The 25,139-nt window shown below is 32.5% G+C and overlaps 1 protein-coding gene across 7 annotated transcripts in view; it reads right to left on the bottom strand.

Moving 5' to 3' along the window:
• The window catches only part of CNOT2 (CCR4-NOT transcription complex subunit 2), a 134,534-nt gene that overhangs the window by 15,769 nt on the left and 93,626 nt on the right, over positions 1-25,139 (bottom strand). For 4 of the 7 annotated variants that reach the window (XM_090273611.1, XM_090273610.1, XM_090273614.1 and 1 more), the window contains 5 exons: positions 16,685-16,751; positions 7,149-7,211; positions 5,550-5,697; positions 4,673-4,855; positions 2,320-2,399 (listed from right to left, as the gene is read on the bottom strand). In XM_090273611.1, the coding sequence (XP_090129737.1) occupies positions 2,320-2,399; positions 4,673-4,855; positions 5,550-5,697; positions 7,149-7,211; positions 16,685-16,751 (541 nt within the window). The remainder of the gene's footprint in view (positions 1-2,319; positions 2,400-4,672; positions 4,856-5,549; positions 5,698-7,148; positions 7,212-16,684; positions 16,752-25,139) is intronic. The other 3 variants (XM_090273615.1, XM_090273612.1, XM_090273616.1) reach the window with 3 other exon arrangements.

Genomic DNA, 25,139 nt, shown 5'->3' with positions numbered 1-25,139 from the left:
CGAAAGATGGTACTCTAAAGATAGAGCTTGTTAGCTAGCAAGATAGTGTTGGATACAATTGCTCTTCTTGTTATATTCAAAAGCAGAGGTTATACCTGAAATGCTTAGAGCTTCATATGTGTGAAAATGACAGTGCCTTCTGGAAATGACCAGAATCATATCTGAGGCACAGGCAGTGGAAACAGAAGCCCTAAGGACTTCTGTCCTGCAGTCTATTGGTCCCATACACAGATGTGTATGCATTTGTGTGTGCGTGTGCATGGGTGTATTGCAGTTGGGGTATAAGTAACGTAGTGTAAGTATGGTATAAGTAGGATTCCCATGTCTGTTTGTTGAATGCTTGGGAAGCATGGGAATATGATATAAAGACCAAAAGTTTATATTACCTATTACACAGTAGGCGCTCAATAAATATATAATTGAAAAATTTATTTTTGTTCATTTTAAATTAAAAAAAAAATTAGCTTGCTTCCTTTTACAAATTAAAACTTAACCCAACATTTATTATTTGCCTATTTTAATCGTCCTTTTGATTTCTTTTCTTATTATTCTATAATTCTTAGAACCTTGTGTTCCTCATTTTTAAATAATTTTATTTTCTACCTTAGTTTTAGCCCGCACTATATATAGCTTTTAAAATCTTTCATAGTGTTTCATGATCATTTTCACTTTGTTTTGTCTTTCTTCCTGTTACTTTTGATTTTTCTCCAAGCTTCATAATTAGAAGATCCTCAGAAAAAAACTATTATCTCAAGACTGCTTTATTGATAGAAACAATACAGTCTATTAACATTCTAACTTAGAATTTAAAGTTATGAAGGATAAAGATAAAATCATTCATACCCATTGTTTTTTAAAGCAATTTATGCATTTTATATTTTAATAAGATACTGCATGAATAAGATAATAGAAATTAACAATTTATAGTTTCAACTACATAGTAATCTCTCTTCAATTATTTGATACAAATTAACTACAAACTTCAAATACATATTAACTTTTAAAACACATCTTCAGGTCCTCAGAGATTAAATTAAAATTGCCATGTTATTTGAGAATAGGTTTTCCAAAAAAAAAAAAAAAAAAAAAATCCAAAAGACCCAATTAACAAAGTTAATAAACCCCCAAATTTATATTTTTAGGGTAAGACTTTGAAACAATTTTCCTACTGTGGCATAAACTTAGTTAAAACTGAATTTTAAAAATCTAAAATTTACAAAAATGTATAAAACCGTAATTCAGAATATAAGATGGCATTGTCAGACAGTTACCTTATGGTCCATTAAAAAAAAATCACCTTAAACTATGAGATGCAACCTGATTGCAGAGATATGAAAATATGAAAAAAAATGTACATTTTAGAAACAATGGGATATGGTATTTCAAATTTTTTACATCTTGAACATAAAACTAACTTTCAAATGCTAAAACTTGAAATTTTAATGTCTCATTTGATCAATCTGTGCTGCTAAACAGACAATAACTTTTAAAAATTAAAAGCCCATAGTCACAAATGACATTTCATTGCTAAATCTTCTTTCATGCTTTCACATATGCTCCACTTCACTGCTCGTTCTTTCACCTTCTACTTTCTTAACATACATAACTCTCTCAACAATTGTATTCATTTTGTCTCCTATGACCATAACAACATCCTTTTTATTTCCTTTCACAGGAGCAAGGGTGGAAGAGGGTGAAATCTGAAGCAGAACAGCAACAAAGCCCCCTGTTTGGGCTGAAGCAGTTGATGAAAAAAAACAAACAAAAACAGACTTCAGGAATTCTTTGCTGTCAAAATGAGAACGATTTTCCATGTAATTAATTTTTTAATTTTACCTATACAACCGGATGAAAAATTTACACAGGCTAAATGCCAAAATTAGTATTAAAGCTATTAAGAAAAAATTGTGAGTGCTGTATATAATTTTAAAGATTTCTTCAATCTGCCAGAATGCCAAACCACCCAATCTAGTTTAGCCTGTGGTGACAGGACTGAGGATAGGAAAAGCTCTTGAAGCAGAAAAGATTCTGAGGCATAAACACAGACTTAAGTTCATGTTTAGGCTCCTCCAGGTATTAAGGAAATAATACTGATGTTATAACATTATGCTATTACCATGCCAAGTGCAAAATATATTTAAATATTTCTTAACTATTCACTGAATTAAATCCTACTCCTGTCAAATTCTCACTAAATTGAATTCCACCAAAATAACATACAAAAAATCCTGTAATATTTTAAGACCAGTATGTTGAATTGCTTTATATTTCAAAGATCTACCATATTTTTATAGGGTACTAGCTCCAGAATAAGCTTACCTGTTCCATTAAAAATGTTACTTGATAAGGAGTTATTCATTCCAAATGCCTGATTCCTGTTCATTCCAAATCCAGACATACTGGGTACATAAAAAATAATTTTAGATATACAATAAGAACACTAACTTTCAGATGAAGATAAACAAAAGTGTATACTTTTGACCTCCTCATATAAAACAACAATATGTTTTAAAACAAATACTAATTTTGTTTTTCTGAGTTTAATTCTTTAATTTTATTTAAAAATTTTCCTAAGTGCTTCCATAAACAACAGAGAACCAAACATCTTACACAGGTAAATTAGAAAACAAAAAACGAAGAATTTACATGTAAGCCTTGAGGAAAACTGTTTAGTGTTCTTAAGAGAACCAACTCACTGGATTTACTGGCAAAACTAAACTCAAAACTATGCAGTTTAGTTTAAGACCATTGTTCCTGAACATCTGTTTTTCTTCCACTACTGATAAAGTGTACAGTACTATTATCACTGTCCATAAAAGATCTTTCTCATACAGTCTGTCTTTTCTTTCCCATTTAGAACAGAGACTCCTTATGAACAGAGGCCATGTCACATTCAACTTTGCATCCTCTGCCCTTAGTGTTCCGGATATACTAGGCGCTCAATAAACGTTTAGTTGACCTGAATTAAATGGTGATTTTTTTAAACTAAATCGAGTGTCCTAAAACACATCCTTCTTATCTAAATATAGTTTATCTTTCAGCTACTTAAAAGAAAAATCTTTCTGTTGTGCCCTCAATTCTAAATCAATGTACAATTGGTACTTGGAAAATAAGTTACAAATGCCTCCTATTTTTGCACAAGTCTAAACATGGAGAAAAAACAACAATGGACTGACCTTAAAGGAAGGCCAGAAGTAATTAAGAATTTCAAAAGAATTAATGCCAATTCTGTCATGAAAGTATAAACTTTTATCATAAAAGTCTGATAAAAGAGAGTATATCAGTGTTCTGAGCAGGATTAAACTGCTTGAAGATAACAGGTTTCTTTTTGCCTGTATCTATAAAACTATGACCAAACAATATTTTCATAAAACATGCAACTGTACAATACTTTAGAGATGAATAGGAAGGCCAAGAGAAATTTTTGTTTAATAGAATGTTGGAATTGCTCATAATATACGTACCCTCAAACACTGAATGAGTACTTAGAGATGAAAACATGCTATAATAAATAAAACTTATCAGTAGTAATATGCAGGGTTTAAGAGACCCAAGTTTCATCGACAATTTATAAGTACAGTATTAAAAAAATAATAAAATGTAAAATAAATGGCAAAAAACGTAAATAAATGTTCAATGAACAATACTACAAGAATGCAGAAATATGTGATAAAGCCCAAGAAGTATTATAGGATTAGGAAGCTATCAAGGAGATGAGAGTTTTGATAACTCTTTACAAATAACTTATAAAAATTAAGAGCAGTAAAATTATAAAAGAAATGTACTTAAGTCTAAATAAAAGAATTGAACCTTATGAGATGAAGATTAAACAGAAAATGTGCTAATAGCCAATTTTAATGCAGATTTTACAAGTACGAGATAAAAGAAAGTGAAATAACTGGATATAATGACAGCAACTACATCAAGATCCTCTTTTCCCCTGGAATTCCCCATTTTTTAAAAACTGGCAAACTTATGGTACTTCTGCAAGAAAAAACCTTTATATTGTAGATATAACACATAAATTATCTAAACAGCTAAAAATATTAATATAACGGGTCACTGGTCTTCATATTACTATTATTATTATTATTTGTGTAATAGTATATGCAATGGATAGTGCAAAAAAGGCATGAATAGGTATAAGAGCTCACCTTTTTGTTTTAAATTTCAGGACATGACAATTTTCAAATACTGTAGAGTTAGTCTTAAAAAGCCTTTGGTCAGTAAGTCTCCAAACTACATACAAAACTGAATTTTGGTTGAAATGACACTTAACCAAAGCATAAAGGAAGCAAGGCAGTAACAGTCAAACACGGCCTATTCATAGGTCTGGAATTCTTAATGAACAGGTGACCAGTCTCACTTAACAGAGAAAAAAACATAACAACAAAAATTTTCCTGGTGGCAACCTAAGAACAAATCTAACAACAACAACAAAAAGCTTTAATGTATTTTCTAAAGTCAAACTGATTGTTAAAAGAACATGTCTTTAGTTTGGGAAGATTAAAGTTGTGATGTGTAATAGGAAGAGAATCTCTGGTCATAAATATATGATGAAACACACTTATGAGACAGAAGCCACAACTCAAGAACAGAATGTTGAATATGAAAAGGCAAATTTGAAAATACGCAGAAAGACAATTATACACAGTATCAATAAACTGCTTACCTGTTCACAGTAAAAGGCTGTCGAGAAGGCTGCTGCTTTGGCATACATATTATGCTTGGCGAGCTTCTGTTGGGGCTACCTAACCCTGAACTGCTCATGCTATTTGTCCTGCTAGGAATTCCAATGCCCTGACCAACCTGGGAGTGGTTCATCATATTCCTAGGATTCATAGGCAAAATACCCCTGAAAAAGAAGTCCATTATGCTAAATAAGCTTTCTACAATTACTCATTAAAGTTCTCTGTAAAAAAATCAATTGGCCTAACCCTAGAACTTCTAGTTTCAAATTGCATTGCTGATTTTTATTAATTCTTTTGTCCAGTCATTCTAGCTCTTAAAAATAAAAGCCAAAGTAAAAAAACCAACATGAAAGAGCAAATTATAATAAAACTAATATATGGTGATATCTAAGATAACTATTACTATGACTATGACATAAAATAATACAAATGTATTTCACACATATATTAGAATAATTTACCTCCTTCACACTAATATGAATCATCTATGTAATCTGTTTTGTTTTATTCTCACTAGAGCAATGGATGTGTGGAGAGGGAGCAATAATCAGAATTATCTGAGGAGTGATTTTAAATTCCACATTCTCCTCTGAGGAAAAGAGGTGGCTTTTGAATAAGCCCCCCAGTGGTGATTAACCCTTGATACCCACCAGTTGATAACCAGTATGCTAACTGCAGAATAAAACATCTTACACTAGACATAACAATTTGCAATGAAATAAAATGAGCAGAGGGTATCAATGTTCTTTTCCTCAGTGAAAGGCACTGAACCATTTAGTTACCTTATGCAAAAACTAAAGAGCTTGCTTACTCTACAAAGATACATTTTAAGAAATATTCTGGTCCATCCATAAATACCTGCTTGGAGATGGAGGCGTGTGAAGTGACATTGTTGGTACCCCTGTTGTTGGCGTGACGTGGCTCGGTAACTGAGTGCCTTGTGATAAGCTGCGATTTAACTGAGGGGTATTGTTGCTCATCCCCCTCATTGGAAGGCCTAGTGCACCTATTAAAAAAATTCAGAAGAAGGAAATTCATTGCCATCAGGAATGAAATTGTTATCCATCTTCTGGAGTTGGTAATTTAAAACATTTAAAAATTACCTAACATAATGTAGTATGCAAATTTTGAATGGATATATTCAATTCATTCCAAATGGCCTCTTATTTTAACAAAAATAATGTTCTAGTCTGAATTTATTATTATAAATGGATATTGCTTTCATATTGTTATCTTTTCATATTGCTATTTTTCAATAAACTATGTCTGTCAATGATTGTAACAAATTAGGTGACTTATGTTCGATAAAAACAATTTATACAAATATGCCTTTAGGAAATTTGCGATTGTGTTTTTGTTTTAAATCTTAACTGAAGTACACAGACATTTAATCCCACTTTGCTGAAGTTTAACTTTTTATCTTTTTATGTGATCCTTTAAAAATACATTTCAGAAAGTCTCTTTACCACTATTTATACATGCATATTGATACATATTTCTCAACATTACAGTTTTTACAAACCCAACATAAACTGTCAGTAACTAATTAAAAGCTCAACTTGATATAACTATGAGACAAAAATTTTAAACATTTTTAAAAATTTCAAAGCACAATCACCTTCTATTTATCTAGTAGTACTCCTTGGGCCAGATGCAGGGATATATGTGTTTCAATAAGTGTATTTTTAAAGACTACTGAGTGTTTACTATTCATATATAAAACATTAAAAAATTAACCAATTGGAATAAAGTTATTTCAAAAATGTATGACATATGTCTTACCTTTTACTAATATAAATTATTATTGTCTTAATGATTCAGAATAATTACCATGGATATGTAATGAGCTAGACATTTATTTCCCCCCTTTTATCCCTCCAAGTGGGACTGCTCAGCTGTAACTTATGTTGTCATCATAACTCCTATAAGTGAATGCCTCCTTGTCTCCATCTTCCTGACCCACATTTTTTGATGCTTTCTGTTTCTGTCTGCAGTGAATGGCACCTCAATCAACCAAGCTTATTCCAAACTGCTGGTTAAATCAAAGTGATAAGATGGAGTGCGAGCTCATGAATAAACAGATGGCTTTAGTGCTAGGGATTAAAGTGATCTTCCCCATCCCGGCTTTTGGTCTAATTTTGTGTCAAAAAATTATAACAACCTACACATCCTGAAACAATGACCTCCCCCCAAAAACTGGAGTATATATTATATACCGGGGGGGGGGGTGTTGTGTGTATTTTATGTGTGAACATTATATATACATAATGTTCTGAATATTTCCCTCAAATATCTTTGCAAATTTTACCTTCACACATAACTGTACCACCTTCTAATGTAAAGATACCAGTGGGTTGCAAAGATTTCACTGGAATCTGCCAGCCTCAGTACTCAGCTAGTAGGCCAACTCTGCTTCTCAACTGAGTGAAGCCAATGAATACAAGTCAATATAGCTACCATTGTCTCTGTGTACTGTTTTCACTCTTGTTCCATGAAGACCCAAACTTTGGTTCGGCATTTCTGTAAGTCACATAAAGAGAAAGGGCCTAAATCATATCTTGGTTTAGTCACTATATGTATGTCTGGTCACTACAAGTTTTGTGATCATGAGTATAACCACTAGCTGCAGCCACCTTCTCTGAATCTGGGACAAAATAAGGAAGAACAAAAGATTAAAAACCACTTTATATAAGACATCTTTAGAAGAAATCAATCTTTTCCCTCTTTCAAGAACATAAGTTTTCCCCTATAACCATGAGATGTTCCGTGTAATGAACCACGTCACTCACTCAAAAAAACATTTACTGAGTGCCTGCTATGTATTAAAAGCACAGTGCTGGCTACTGGGGATATAGCAGTGAACAAGACAGAAAAAATGATCCTATCCGTGGGGAGCTTATATCCTTCTTCTCCCCAAATATGTATTGTCCTGAAGTCAGTTTTAGCTGCTGATTTCACACAGGAATGTTTTTCTCATAGTGACTAACCACCAAGAAATATTATACAATTTTAGAGCCAGAAAGGGACAGTAAGATCACTTAGTCCAAAGTTCACATCGTACAGCTGAGGAATCTGAGCTTCAGATAAGTTAACTTCTCTAAGGTGACACAAAGAACCAAGACCAGAATTTACAGCCCTTTGGGAAGCCCGATATAAAAACAAATTAGCACCCTTGTGAGTGCCTAATGAATCTTAACACCTCTTATCTACAGTTTTTACTTTTGCACTTTTCAAATGTTTACTTCTCTTTGAACTGTTTTAAAACGTTCATCTCCTGTTCACTTCCCTCCATTTTCTTTCTCCTTCTCTTCTCTATACCTGTCAAGTTTTCTTTCCTCTAGTTTAACTTTTTCCTTCCTTTTCACTCTCTTTATATTTTCTTCACTATAAACATGTACTTTCCAAATATCTAGTACCATTAGATTTTTTTCCTAATAATTCATGAGCCCCACAAAATACAATCATTGAGTTCAACTCGTCACAAATTATTCTATGCTGTATTATGAAAATTTATAAGTTCAAAAGCATTTTATAGATTGGATATTATCTGAACATTAGCAAACGAAACTTTAGAAAAGGAAATAAGAATGAGTGAGGTTATGTTGTCACTTAGGGATTCTTAGATGAGCTAATTTATAGTGCTGAGAGTGGGGGAAGACTATTAAACTCTTAAGATTAGCATTTTTATTTTTCCTTCAACATGGTTAATTTCATAAAAACAGCTAATAAATTCAACAGGTCTGAGCTGCACTTTGAACTAAACAGGTACAAAAAAATCAAAAGACCAGAAAGGAGTACATCAATTTCAAAGTGATCATCAACCCTTGAATACTTAATAATTGAGTTATTTTAAATTCAATTAAAAAAATCAAATTCCGGGCAGAGGGGAGCAAAGGGGAAGAAACTGGAACTATTGTAACAATATAATCAATAAAATATACTTTAAAAAATGATTTAAAAAAAAAACAAAAAAAAATCAAATTCCTTTAAAACATAAAGAATTAATGTAACTGAAAAGAAATATACAAAGATTTATTTTTAGGAAACAAAATACACTACTTCATTAAATTTGAGTTACCTGAGTCAAATTATAACTGGGTAGGGTCAGGGGAGAGAAAACTCACTCTTTTACTACTATAATTAGAAAAAATCCATAAAAATCACCTCAAAAATACTATACCAAGACATGTAAGCTGAAAGAAAAAAGGAAATAACAGCTCATACAATTTTTTTGACCTAAAATAACTACAACAGGTAAATATAAGTATGTTTACATGAGCTTGTATACTGGGAAGGCAGCAGAATTAAAATTTACCAAGCACCTAATAACCATGTGTCAAGCATTATGTTACTCCGTCTCCTTTCTTCCCTATAACAATCCTATAGAGAAAGTAGTTACTCCTTTTTTACAGAACAGGTATAAAAGCACTACAACAACACAAAAACTGTTAAGAAAGCAGTTTGAAAGGTTCTAAAACTTCTGAATCAAATTTTTCTTTCATTTTGACATACTGATAATAAAAGAGTAATACAATACTAGGTGTCGTATATGAACATATTCTAAATACAAAGCTACTTATTTGGCAGTGTGCTAAACAATCAAAGGATGAACTGAATTCTTTATTGATCATATTTCAGAAATCCAAAAGTATATGACTTCAGAAATGTTTCCATAAATTACTTCCACTGCAAATTGATTAACAGAGCATCTCTTAAATACTTATGGCAAGCTATGTCATTCTTTATTCAAGGTTTTGCTAAAGATAAACAATATAATAGGATACAAGTTATAAAGAAAAAATTCAATTATAGCAATCAAATCCTTGAATATTCATACTTGAAGCCTCCTGAAATTTGTCTTGAGAGGGGGAAATCCCTATTTGATGCAAGAGGACCTAAAGTGTCCTCCTTTCTATTCCCCTCAAAACTAGCTTCCCCTAGGAACTCATTTGTCCTACCTACAAACTAACAAAGGATAACCATCTTTTTACCTTCAACCTGTCCTTCATTTAGCTAATCTTCCCTGTAACATTATTATGCAATTTTCTTCATTAAGATCAAGAGTTTACAGACAGAAGAAATTCCAGAGGTCATCATTCAACTAAGTTACAGATGAAAAACTAACCTCAAGCATTAAGTGACCAGCCCAAGACCAAAAATAAGAATAAAAATAACGACCCAATTTCTTGACTACTATTTCAACCTCTCTTTTCAACCAATCACTTTCTACTTCATGTAGCAGTTGCTAACTTTTGCATCAACTGGGTAACTTCAATGTCTGGGTCTCATGCCCAGAAACTGGGACTTAGTCTGGGTCTGAGAAATTCATAAACAATGGGATTTAAAAAACTCTCCAGGTGTTCCTTGGGGTGTAGCCAGGGTTGAGAACCACTGTTCTATAGTATTAAATCCAATCACAGTTAAGTCTTGAAAAATTCCTGTCAAGTCCAAAAAGGTTCTTCTAATCTTTTTTTCTTTTTTCCCAGCTTTACTGAGATATAACTGACAAATAACTCTTCTAATCTTAGTTAATATTTTACTCACCCCAATATTCTTTACATACCACATATGACTTACAATCTTCTTTCTCAATTCCCTCCCCAGATCTGCCCCTGAACTTTTCATCACATCCTTCTCCCCACCTAGAATATTTTTCCTTCTCTTACTCTACAGAGATACAAAAGACTATTTAAAAAATAAAAACTGCTATAATCAAGGTGTTTACATGCATTATTTGTATGGCATACTTGGACATATATGTGAAGGACCATTAACTCAGTGAAAGTAAAATGGATATGGATCAGAACAAGTTTCTTGGCCCTGGCCTGATGGCTCAGTTAGTTGGAGCACCATCCCCAACACCAAAAGGGTGCAGGTTTGATTACCTAGGTTGTGGACTGGGTTCCTGGTCAAGGCATGTTCAAGAGGCAACTGATCAATGTTTCTCTCTCACATTGGTGCTTCTCCCCCACCCCTTCTTCCCTCCATCCCAAATCAATAAACATATTCTCAAGTTAGGATTAATTTTTAAGAAGAAGAAGAAGAAAATGTTTCCTGGAGGAGAAAATACATGAATTAAATAATGCAAGAGACCTAGCCAGGTATTTGGTGGTGGTGATGAAGAGTCAAGTGGATAAAAATGTTGAAACAGTTCAGTCTGAGAGAACAGCAAGATGTATGAAAATGAGGACAAAGTAACATGACTGGGCGAGGAGTAGGCTCGCTTCTCTGTTTCAAGATGTATGAGACAAGAAGGAAGGACGGAGCTAACTGGTTTCAACATCCTCTATAAGAAGTCGTAACCAACCATAAGAAGTTGCTCTATTAGCACTAGTTGAGAGTCCAGACAATATCTAGCTGATCTTTATAGCAGCCACCATCACTCAACCTATGGAACAGATGTGTGAAATTCTTATGTATACGTCCTAACCCTCCTCAAGCTAAATGTCCATATGGATTAGTGGTACCCATTCACCAAGTAATACAGGTCTCAAACCTTAGAAATCATCCTCGATTCCTTTCTTTCACATCTCACACCATCAAATCATATTAGTATCACCAAAACATCCCAAATCTGACCACTTCTCAATACCTCCACTACCCATCCACACCATTCTATTTTTATTACTTGAACTACTACAGCAATAGCCTTGTCTCCTCTCGTCACTTGTTCCTCCTCCTCCACTAAGTCCATTTTCTACATAGCAAAATGATCTTTTAAAACTGACACTGTGTTGTAACAATATAATCAATAAAAAACATTAAAAAAAAAAAACAAAAAAAACTGACACTGTATCTTGATATCCTTCCTATCACTTATACTATATCCAAATTCTTTACCAAATCTTCAAAAGATTCTATGATCTTGACATCTGCTACTCTATTAACCTTCTATTTACTCTGTTCATTACACTGGCCCTCTCATGCTTCCTTTAACACATTAAGTTCATTTTTACATTCTCATGGGCAAGAGAACTTTTTCATTTACAGTTGTCTGTACCTAAAAAGCTCTCTCAGATCTTTCCAAGGACTTCCCCTTTCCAACTTCAGGTTTCCATTCAAATGCTATCTCCTCAGAGGCTGTCTCTTTGCCTGCTCCATATAAAATATTAACCCCATCCACTCATACATTAAGCGGACTTAATTTTTGTTAGTACTTAGTACCAGAATCATATTTACTTAGTTGTCTATATGCTTATTCTGCTCCATGCGAGCAGAAACTTTGTTATTTCCCATACTCTTTTTGATCTTGGAATAATACTTCACTCAAGGTAGGTACTAAATAAATAACATGGTAAATTAATAAATCCTATTGTAATGCCTTATTCAGTAGATTCTTAGAGTCTGTGGACTTAACATTTGTAGTTTCTACTATGTACAAATGGCCCTCTGCGGTCACGACATTCAGTAAGTATTACACAGTGTCCATCCACATTCCAAATAAACTGCTGTTCTCAATTAATGTTCACATAGTTACTCTTACAAAGTAATATATTTCAGGCTCTACTATTTACTATCTGTATAACCTTGGGTAAGTACCTTAACCTCTCACAGGGCTTTTGTGAAGATTAAATGAGTTAATTCATATAACATACTTAAAAGAGCAGCAGACACTCAGTAAATACTCATAACTATTAGCTGAGGGGTAGGGACGGGAAAGTAAAACAGGTACATGGCAATAAAGTCCTAACCAGCAGTCCTAAAGGTAAAGATAAAATGAGGTAGTCTAATAAACTGATGGTTTTCATCAGAAAAGAGTTGTTTTCTGGGGGGAAACTGTATGTTATAGCTGTGTTCTTGACCTTGGAAAGTATCAAAGATCTTGAACTGTGAAGACGGTACGTCTTAGCTGAAACCAATGTGGGATAGGTTTCCTTAATAAACTAGAATAAGCCCAAATATATCCCATTCCATGGATGTTGTTCACACCACTAAACTAACCTTTCCCATAGTTTCACATATAGCCAACGTCAAAAATGACCTCAACTGTAAATCCTTTCCTAATCATTCTCCATGAAATGGTTACTTCTGACTTTGAAATACCTACTGAGTTCTGTACTTCTTCCTTATCATGCACTTATCCTACTACCTTATATGTAGGAACTGTATCTTGCTCATAACTCAACAAACATTTACTGAGTATCTGCCACACCGAGATCTGAGGATACAAAGGCCATGAAGACACACAATAAATAACACCACAGTCGTATGTATACTACACAGAGATGGCATAAGAGAACAATCTCTTGTAGCACACACCTGCAGTATCTAGGATGATGTAATATATATATAGTAGACACACAGTAAGTATCTTGTTAAATTCATTCTTACCTCCTTTTTGAAGCTTTCTTGTATCCCTGCAGCTTACTATGCTCTTCTCTCCAAATTCTAAGTCTGTCCATACCATTCAACATATCTTTTAACCTATGTGTATTAGCATTGTAAGCTGTTATTTAATATTTTATGTAGAAATGGCTTGACTTCTCCCAACTATAACATGTGCTTCTTGAGAGCACCAACTCTCAGAGTATTGTTTTAATTTAAGTACGTGTTAAATGGTCCTCCAATTTTTATGAAGCTACCAAAATGTACCATTTGCCTAATTACATTGTCAATAACATCATCTGAACCACCCCAACTAGGTTCTGGTTCTCTACAAAATAAGTAAGCCTTCACATAGGTGTGCTTAAAGCAGGGGACCAAAGGGATGTTGCTGAAAGCATGTGACATTGCCACTGCTCTCAAGCTAAGAGTTCACATCCCAAAAGTACAAGTTTATTTCCTTTCCCAGCAAGAGACCTGGGTCCTCTGAGAATTCATATACAAATGTGTAATAATGGATTCATTCAGATAGCTAATTAACCTATGTGCCTTTAAGATAACAGGCATATAGGAAGCACTCAGTAAACAGTATTTTCTTTTTCTCCAATCCTCCAAAGCTCCAAATCATGTTGATAAGCAAGGAAGTCACCCCAGCTGTACTGCCACTTAATTTCAATGCAATGAATATCCAGGAGAAATTAATTCCGGGTTCCCTGTTCGTCCCAATCTAGTAGACAGCTTCAGGGAGACCAGGCATCTTGAAACCTGTAAGGTGTACCTAAAATCTTACGCACACACTCAAAGTAGAGACCATGATGCAACTTGAATACAAGATTCCATTTACTGGTTTCTACAGTTATCATTTAGTGCACAGTACTCACAAGAACTTCAGGACAAAAAGTTACTTAGCTACTTGATACAATCATACTGATCATACAAGAACCTGTGATCCAGCATGTTCTCAGTACCCTTATATACTATGTAATCATTTCCACCCAAATCTGCCAAATTGCAAGTTTAAGCAGTTCTGTATCCACTCCCAAGAAATGCTTTCCTTTAATCTCATTGGTCTCAGTTTTTGAGAGAGCACTCTTTCTTCACCTATACCCTCCCTCTAATCATTAAGAACACAATAGCAGATAGTAGACCTCCATTTTAAGGGAGCAAATTCCTACTGAATGTTACCAATGTGAATACAGTTAATGGTGGTACTCAATACACTTGTGAAGCAAAAGAACTTTTAGTTCTATCAAGACCAATGCAAATTACAATTAATTGCCAACAGGCTATCATCACTAATATACTCCCACCTACTATTCTATCTCCCCATCCTTTTTTAAGGTCAGTACCAAGTTATACTACTGACTTACTAATACTATTAAAATCTTAGCCTTCAAGCCCCACATAGTAGCTTCTGTTCCCCTCACCAAAAAGGTATGTGTTCAGACTACTTACTAGCAAAATGATTTATTTGGCCCTTTTGGGTCTATCTTAACTGACAAAGACTAGGAATCCAGGCTCTGTCTTCTTTCACTACTTGTAACTTCTAAATCTATATGCTGGCAAGGAATAATTATACCCTGACTTGAAATACTTATTAATATGAGTTAATCTAAGGTTTAATTTTTCTGTAGGCTAAAACCCACAATGTCAGTTAAAAGAGTGAGCCATGCATTAAAAAACACTGCTTCACCAATACTACAGGAATATAGCCATTTAATATACTAACATCCACTGAGAAATATACTTGTCACGTATGACTTCTTTTTTAAACTAGTAAGCACCTTAAAAGAGGGATCCCCAACCTCCGAGTCACAGGCCTGTACTGGTTTGGGACTATTAGGAACCAGGCCACACAGGAGGTGAGTTTAAATGTAATGTGCTTGAATCATCCCAAAACCATCCTCCCAACCCCGTCTGTAAAAAAATTGTCTTCCATAAACTGGTCCCTGGCGCCAAAAAGGTTGGGTATTGCTGCCTTAAAACACATTTGCTGATGAAAATAACTTTGCTCATTTATTATTCTTTGTATATTCTTAACTATCAGCACAATCATTAACACAAATAAAGAAGTCAATAAATGTCTATTATACCAATAAATTAACTATATTTAAAACCTAACCCATTCAACATCTCAGACCAACTACAATTTCACATTTGCAGGTTAAAAAATTAGATCAGATTTTTAAAGTTCATATAACTGATTATATTATAAAATAATTGCCATTCTTCACAGAATAGCCTTAGCTTCTCAAATATAATTTTCCTTAATCCATATCTACTTACTGCTGTGAAAAACTGTGGACTTAAAAAAAAAAAAAAAAGCCACAAAGTTAATTCTTTGCAGTTACTCTACAGATATAAAGGGTAGCTTTAAAATAACTAGGTATTGCTTGTAAGGGTTACCAGAAAGGTGAAAGCAGTAGGTCTCATACTAAAGCACAAGCTAAAAGAAACAAATTAGTAGCTAATAATATATCTCCAACAACTAGGATGAACATTTGTGGATAAATAAGCAATTCCTTTTCTAATGTAATAAAAAACCTTTTAAAACATGTTCTCCACTTAGAGTAAAACTGCTAATATCTATAAGCAATTAATAATTCTATTTACTAATTACCTATTAACAAAATTGTGTTGCATAGCAAAAGAGAAAGGCCACAAAAGAAAGAGAAAAATGAAGATATAAACTATATTTCTAACAAAAAAACTTTCTTCCCCCTCACTAAACTTTAAAAGAAGTTCTCTAATAACTATTCTGGTACCTAACACAACTTTGCTTTTTATTATATTGGGAAAGAGTTTCAAATCAAATAACTAATTTTTATTTGGAGCTAATTAGGATACTCGGTCATCAGATTGTCTTCTCTATTATTATTCTGTAATCTATGCTGGGAATTTAACATTCCTTTTAACACTCCCTTCCCATTAACAGAGATAAGAGATCATTGGTCTCTGATACTAACAGAGATAAAATATTATCAATATATAACAGTTTGGAAAATTATTTTTAAAAAATAGGAAGATTTTATAATTGAGATTTATATAAATTTTATGTGCTATAACTAACATTTATTGAGCACTTACTATGCGCCAGGCACTGTGCTAAGCGCTATAAAAGTATTACAGTACTTAAAAAAGAAAATCTTGTATATAGAAAAAGTATTAAACTGTGAGTCACAAACATGGATTCTATACCTAGACTGAGCTAAAGTAAAAGAAGAAACATTTGCTAAACAAAGAGAGCATTTGACAAACTACTAAGTGAATGGGCTCACATTATCAAAAAGGCCGAAACCCACAAAGAACCTAGTCAACTGACCAAACAAATTTTAAAAAACTTTAACTTCCTCTAATTGAAAACAGAGAGGATGTCTATTTTTAATTTGTTTAGCAAATTCTTCTTCTAAATTACTGCAGAGGAACATAAGAGACACACACACACACACAAAAGCAGAAATAAATTTTAATCTATCCTATATTCAAATAATAACAAATTTTGAATTAGAAAGGTCTAAAATAATGAGGTTTTGCTATATAAGTGAAATAAGAAAAAGTAAAAATTAAATATCTTTCCTTTTAAACCCTAGAACTCACAAGGGCAGAACTGGTTGCTCTTAGTTATTTTTCTCTTTAAATAAAGTATTCCAAAATAAATACAAAATTCTTACTTTGTTGCCCGTATAAACTTGCCCCAAACTGAGACAGCTGACCTGATGTAGATGGTGATGCCAGCATCTAGAAACAAATTAATTATATTAGAGCATAAAAAAAAGTACACAGAACATTGCATTTACACATTACAAATCTGTACATCATAATATGCGAGTCGAACCCACATTCCCATTCTTTAGAAAAGCATAAAACACTACATAATAAAGTTATAATTGGATGAAATCAAACTATGCAAATAAAATAATTTTTTTATTACTAAAAGTTTTTTTCCAAGTTATTCTAAGTGAAACTATAGCAGAACCATTATTTCACTTTAAAACAAACTAAGAAACTAAGCTAACAAAAACATGACAGTACCTTAAAGTCAGCCTCTAAATTCATAAGTGAAATTTCTTATTTCCTAGATAATATACCTTAAGCTAAATTCCAAACTGAGTTTATTAAAATGGAAATTAATATTACCTAATAAATACAAAATAGAAGTTTTGTATTTTATAATAGTACATAACTTGTATATACAAATTGATGTGTATCAAATTAGTTTAAAAAAATCAAAAATATATACACACAACTATAAAATAGAGATGTCATAATACCAAAGAACAAGTCAAAATACTTTCAAAAATATGTATTGTATATAAATGTATACTGTCCATTACTGAATAATGTGAATTTCATGACACTTATATACAATATGATGCCTACCAGTTCACTGCATCATCTTCTTTTTTCCCTAGTAGAATATAAATTCTATCAAGGCATATTACACCCATGGAACATGCTATGTTTAATTTTTATTTCCTCAAAGACTACCACTGTACATGGCAGTGCTATACACAAAGTAGATACTTATACTGAGTAAATAAAAAGATGTACAGGTAAGTGCATGTTTGTGTACCCCCTATCTTATATAAAGCAATCTTAAATACCTTAAATAAATAAGACATGGGCTATATCATCAAATAAATGGTAATCTAGTGAAAGAAGAAAATGAATTCTACAACTAATTATATTCTAAGGCACAGTGTGACAAATGCTCTAATGGAAGTAAAAAGTATTACCAGAGGAAAATACTACTAAACAAGGATGAGGTAACAGGAATATTTTGTAGAATGGGAACATCTTATGTGACTACAGATGAGTGGTCTTCCAGGCTGAGAATACACGTGAGGGTAAGTGTAAAAAAAGTTAGTGACATGTTTATAATACAAATAAAACAAGAAACATTAGTGACTGGACAATAGGGTAATTAAGGAAAGGAGATTGGGTCACACCTATGAGGCACAGAAGAATGGGAAATAAAAGGGTATGATCATCAACAAATCAACAAACAACAAGTGCTGACGAGGATGTGGAGAAACGGGAACCCTACTGCACTGTTGGTGGGAATGCAGACTGGTGCAGCCACTATGGAAAACAGTATGGAATTACCTCAAAAAACTAAAAATGGAGCTGCCTTTTGAACCAGCGACTCTACTGCTAAGATTATACCTGAAGAATCCTGAAACCCAATTCAAAAGAACTTATGCACCCCTATGTTCACAGCAGCGCTGTTTACAATAGCCAAGTGCTGAAAACAGCCTAAGTGCCCATCTATAGATGAGTGGATTAAAAAACTGTGGTACATTTACACAATGGAATACTATGCAGCAGAAAGAAGAAACTCCTGCCATTTGTGACAACATGGATGCAACTAGAGAGAATCATGCTTAGCGAAATAAGCCAGGCAATGAGAGAGAAATACCATATGATATCACCTGATACAGGAGAATAATGAACAACACAAACAAATGAACAAAATTGAACAAGTAACAGAATAACAGTTATGGGGGGGGGGGATAAGTAGGGGAAGGGTCTAGTCAAAGAACATGTATAAATGACACATGGACATGGACAATGGGATGAGGAATGGCTGCAGGAGAAGGGGTGGGCTGGGTTGGGGGAGCAACGGGGGAAAAAATGGGACAACTCTAATAGAAAAACAATAAAAAATAAAATAAAACAAAAGGGTATGATGGGCCAAATGTAAAGGGTCAGCTTAAATGGCATACAAAAAATGCCTACCAACTATGGTAATAAAGAGAAAAAATATTAAGGACATGAAATAATAAAACTCTGCTCTATTTAGAAAGATAATTCCAACAGCAAAAATGGATAGAAATGGAAACATACTAAACTAGAAAACTAGAAGTGGGACTACAAAGAAGAGGCATTCTGTTTGAAGAAGCAACAGTGCTTGATGTTCCACTGAAATGGTTGAGGTCTAGGGAAAGGGACGTGGGTGAAGAATCACCACGCAAGGAACTATCAGAGGTCTCTCTGGTTTCCAGTATAGAACTGAGCTGACACTGACCACAGTAGGAAAGAGGAGAAGAAATAGTTATACAATAGAGGCTTTAACAGTACACAATTCTTGTTATTTTTATGTCAAAATTCTGAGTTATTTTAATTATTCTAAAATTCAATCGTTCTTGTACAACTGTAGTTTCAAATTAATAATACACATCAGATTCTTCTGAGGTACAGCTAAGTAACACACTGCTCTAAAACAGATGTATTTAAATTTAGCAACACATTTTTTTTTAAAAGAGCATTAAACCTTATAAATATTCCTTTTCAGATCCAGAGGGCATGCAATCTAAACAAACTGAAAAAAATAAGCATTTTATGACTGATCAAGTCTTTTCTTACATACAACTGTCATGACTGTTACCACAAAACTGATCAAAGTTTAAGCACAGTTAAGGTTAATTTCCAGGTTGCAAGAACAGAATCAAGACCAAGAAAGTGAATAATATATAATGCAGTTTTAGTTGGTGACAGAAAGTAAAAGATTTATATGAAATGTTTAAGAGTCATGATTTTCTGTAATCATTACAAGCTATAAATAAAAGTAAAATGGCTTCAAATATAAGCTGTTGGCCAACATGAATGCATGACTTAAAATGATCTGTCAATGTAAACATTTTAGAATGGACCACTTACAATTTTACTTTTCCCAGAAATTTGTTTAATGAATGCATATATCTTAAGAACAGACCTTCTAGAGTCTGCATTCTCACAAAGATGATACAACCACAGGTGAGTTACAGGTGTGCCAAGCTATCAGCCCTCTCAGTACTGGGAGGCTAACCAGGGAGCACAGCCTAAAGGCAGAAACAGCATGGCTTCCTGGGCCAAATACTTGAGACCATTTAGCAGACATATTAAATATTATCATTTTCTCTATGTGTGAGTACATGAAGAAGATTAGAAAACTGCTTCACAGGAGTATGACAACAGTTTGTTAATTTTTCAAAACATCCACATAAAGTAAGCATTGATCAGCTATACATACAAACTGAAGTTAAAATGGCTGCCTCGAAATGTGTCAAAAATGCAAATATACAATTTCTTTTAAAAATCCCTTATGCTATGTATTTTTAAACTCTGAAAGAATGCTTCATGAAATATATCAGTACTAAAAATAGATTTAAAACATGAAGGAATGTGAATGGGATAGAAATGTTATTTATGAAGGCAAAGAAAATGCATAACAAATGTACTCTGGCACAGCAACAGCTATAATTAACAAAAAAAAAAACCCAGAAAATTTATATATTTTAAATTGCTAGGAGTTAATAATATAAACTTCTTAGAAAAAATATAGAACTTTAGATCAAGACACAAATTACAGTAAGGAGTGCAGCATTAAGTAGAAAGAGCCCAGCTTTGGATCAGAAAACAATCTGAGACTGAACTCTGGTTCTGCCACTTACCTACGGGAGAGTCAAGTCTGTTACCTTCCTGTAGGATGAAAATAACACTACCTACCTCATAAAGTTGAAGTGAGGATTTAAAAAGATAAGATAGGGCACATAATATAATAAGTTCAATAAATGGTAGTAGCAGCTGCTAGTAATCTAGTCTTCCTCCCAAAGCAGGACTGTCATTAATAGCAGTCAGAGGGGCACTCAGCCTTTGGAGGATTTTTTGAATAGTACCCTAAATTTGTATTAATTTTGCCTAAGAATCTATAACAAGAAATTTGTCATCACAAATTCCAGGTAAAATAAGGAGAACTTGTGTTTTTAAGGGGGAAATGGTAGAAAAGATCAAATGTCACACAATCAGTAGAATAGTGAAACCAACAGTTACTGTGTTCCCAGTCTAAAACTATCTTAACAATTATATCCTTCATTATTTCTCAGTCTATAATATACACTGTAATCAAACCAAAAGAAAAAGTAAAAACACAAAACTAGGAAGCAGCTAGAACTAGTAATGCAATTCAAGTTATTTCCTTGACCCAACAAAAAGCCCCTTTATCCTTTGTAAAATATACAGAATGTCAAAGATATCGACAGATTAGAAACTATTTTAAAAATTATTTCCAGTTACTACATAAACTCTAAAACCCACCACCAAAAAGAAGTCTAAAAATTTTTGTTTAAAAATATATTTGAAAACTCAACAGGTAAATCTGGCTCCTGCCAGAAATCTAACAACAAAGTATTAATGATTCTATCCCTCTTGTGCTTCCCAACAGTGACAACCTGTCACAATTATTCCCTCCAATAAATGTACTTTCAATTACAAAACCTATTACAAGAAAAATTAAAATCAGTTTGGTCAAGAAATTATTGTCTACATAAGTACTGACTTCAAAATACAATAAAGTTTTGTTAAAACTTTCCTGAACAAAAAGCAATTAATAAATAAAATAAGTTTTTAAATATTTTTAAAGATTCATAATATAATATACTTAAAAGTATGGTGATAATACTTAAGACTGTTATTTTCCCAGGACAAAAACAGCAAAGACATATGACTTTCACTATAGCATATCTATAAACAGAAAAAGAAACAATGGAAAATGAAGTTCTAAGTATAAATAGAATCTGATGAACATTTTAACATTAAAAATCGCATGGGTGAAGAAAAAAATGAAACCACAAAAATCAGAATGAAATGTGGCAAACAGATAACATTAGGAAGGCCAAAAGACAACAAGAACAAGGAAGGCAACGGAAAGAAAAATAAGTCATTGGATCTGGTATCTTATGAATCAGATGACTAACAACAAATTACAAATTTACTAGGTAGTTCAAGTAATTTTGATTAAACCATTAAATTTTCAGAAAGAATATTTATTTAAAGTATGCTGAAATAGTCAATGATAATTATTTGTCAATAGTAATCCCTATTAAACATTTAATACTAAAATTCTTTACTAAAGAAGTATGGAATAAACATCTTTATATTATATGGTCTAAATGTGAGGTCAGAACCAGCAAAATACAAATTTATAGAAAGGCTCAGGTAATGTTCACCGATTCAGGTAATGTTCACATTCTTAAAGACTCTTAATATGCATTAATAAATTGTTTTTTACAAAGAATGTATTAATTACACTTTCATAGCAGTTACTTTAATGCTCCCTCACAGATACTGACTATTCTTCCACTAAAAGAGAAACAAACTTCTTGCTAGTATGATGGAAATAAAATGGCATTTTCCAATATAAATTATTAGTAGTATTATATTGAGATAACACTGTAATAATTTTTGTAGACATATTAACATTCAATGTATCTTGCATCATTTTAATTCCCTTTGATAAACAGGTTTTTATCTTTAAATGCTTAGTTTAAAAATAATGTGAATGTCGATGAATGTAAAAGGTTTTAAAACATTCCCTTCAAATGATTTGAAATTTAATTCCAATTTCTTTAGTGTATAGTCTAATTTATATTTACATTTAACTCTATCAGGTTATCGCTCTTATATAAAAATGACATTTATATGCACTCATATTTTCTTTTAGAAGGTTTAAAGGTGATTTTTGAGTTTTTTAAGGTAAATAATCATATCATCTGCAAATAATGTTAATTGTTATTTTTCAATATCAACTTTCTTTCTGTTTAACAAAGACTCACTGAAAGCCTACTATATTCTATGCATTTTTATAAGTTCTAAGAACATGGCAGTAAACTAGTCAGGTAAAATCCTTGCCTTTGTTATACTTAAATTCTAGTGGAATAGATAGGATAATGAACAATTAATAAATATGTACTTTCAGGAAGGTAGGTCCTATGATTGTTAAAATGCAGGAAAGAATTCAGAATGATACAGTAGAAGTTGTACAGACAGTATACACAGGCTACTTAGGTAGAGTGGATTAGAGAGGTTTCTCAGATATTTCAGCCGATACCTGGATATGGAGACAGAGGGAGAGAGAGAAGCATGTGAAGATTTGAAAATTTAAAGTGCTATGGTCTTAAGATAAAGAGTCCAATGAGAACAGCCAACATGACTTTCAGCATGTAATTAAATATTAATCATGAATATGACAATAATGGTGATAAAAGGTATCCTTATTTTATACTAGATTTTAATGAAATGTTGATTATTAGTTGGCCTGAGAGAAACCCTACTTGCCATAACTGCTGTAGGCTAACACCTAGGTATGAGTTCAAAATGGTTGCTGTTTATCAAAATAAGAAAGTAACCTACTCTACCAGTTTTAAGAGTTTTTAAAAGTAATTAATGTGTCACATTTCATGTCTTTACAGCATATATTAAAACAACGAAAAAGACGTTCTTACAAGTTTGTCTTATAAAATGAGTATGCTTAAGAATCATCTAATGAGTGCACGAAGACTTGTTAGACCAAAAAAGATGTTAGTAATTAAATACAAATGTTTTTTAAAAATTCTAAGTTGCTTAGGTTTTACTACCCTCAAAGAGTTTTGTCTTTACATCTTATATGAATGCTTTCCATTTTCAAGTCTCCATAAAGAAAATATAATAAAGAAATCAAGACCATATCTGCCTATGATTTAATCTTTGAAAACATTTAAATAACATATCTATAATATTTACAAAACTACTTTTACATTTCAAAACAGCAAATTCGGCGTTCTATAGAAACATATATACTGTACAGGTATATCTTGAATAAAAGGTCTTGGAAAATAACAAGTAGGCCTAAAGAACTACTTAGCAATTAAATTAGCACACAATCTCATATATATGTTTACAATCATGTATGTGACAAACAGTTACATTTTAGGCTCTATGAATAGGGTAAATCAGGAAATTGGCTGTGTTTTTTTGTTTTGTTTTTGTTTTTTTGATAATTGGCTTAAAGTTTCCCTCAACTATTAGTTTTCCTTATTGTAAGTTATAATTTAAAATTATTTTTCACTGTTCCCAGAGAGAAAAAAATTATAAAATTGTCATTTACTTAGTATTTAAAAAATTTTTCCTCTTCAAAAATTGTCTAAAGGACAAAACAATCATTATTTGCAGATGATATACATAACAACCTAAAAACCCCCAAAAATCAAATAGAATAACAAGATTATTATTCATCTATCAGTGCCAAAATTTATTTAATATTTACTATCTGGTCTTCTAAAAGTTTTACATACAGCTATTCATTCAATCCTTATAACCATCTACAAATCATAAACTCTTATTTCTATTTTATAGATGAGAAAACAGATACACCAAGACTGAGTAACTTGCCCAAGGACACATAGCTAGTAAATCCTGTGACTAAGATAAAAGCTCATACTAATAAAAGTTCTGAATGGTAGTTAGTTATAAATATATACACAAACTATTCTATAAAGTATTCTATATATCAGTAAAAAACCAATCAGAAAAATATAATGAAAATGGCAACCATAAAACTCTACTTATTAAAAGGCATAAGGAATAAAAAAACATATTCTTCTGAAAGAAGATAAACATCAGTATAAATGTGCAACAGTCAAAAAAATTTTTGTAAAGGATGGGGAAGACCTTACCTGACACTAAGATGTGAAAATTGTCTATGAACTACAACTGTTGTAGTTCTGCAACTGAATCAATATGATAAACAGAACAAAAGAGTTAGTAGCAGGCCCAAGAATATACCAAAATATAATAAAGAAGAAATTTCAACTAGATATAAATAAATGGTCTAAACCAGGGGAGGCCAAATTACTGAACACAAGCAAAATCCAGCATACTGCTTATACTTGTAGGGTGTGTGTGTCAAGAATGTTTCTTTTTCTTTACATTTTAAAGTTATATAAATACCTACTTAATATCCTTTAGGTAGTCTCTTGGTATGAAAAAATAATTATTATCTGGTCAGGTCATTTATGAAAATATTTTCTGACTAGTGATCTAATTATACATGGTATATGGACAAACCACCAGATATTCACGGTGAGGGAGAATCTGGCACCATAGAATTCATACCTTATACCAAAAACATTTCTAATGAACCTAAGTTATATGTGAAGAATGAAGCACAAAAGTGCTAGAAGAAAGCAGTCCGGGGAAAGTCTAAACATGGTCTCAAAAAACAGAAACAAAAAAGATAAATATTTTATATTTAAAAAAGCATAAACTAAATTGAAAGCAAAATACTAAGAAAATATTTGTAACAAATGACAATGGCATTAATTTTAATAT

Source organism: Furipterus horrens, unplaced genomic scaffold, assembly GCF_987537825.1.
Source record: "Furipterus horrens unplaced genomic scaffold, mFurHor1.1.pri manual_scaffold_4, whole genome shotgun sequence".
Taxonomy (NCBI): Eukaryota; Metazoa; Chordata; class Mammalia; order Chiroptera; family Furipteridae; genus Furipterus; species Furipterus horrens.
The sequence above is the reverse complement of the archived record's forward strand: the minus strand, read 5'-3'. Positions and strand labels throughout refer to the sequence as shown.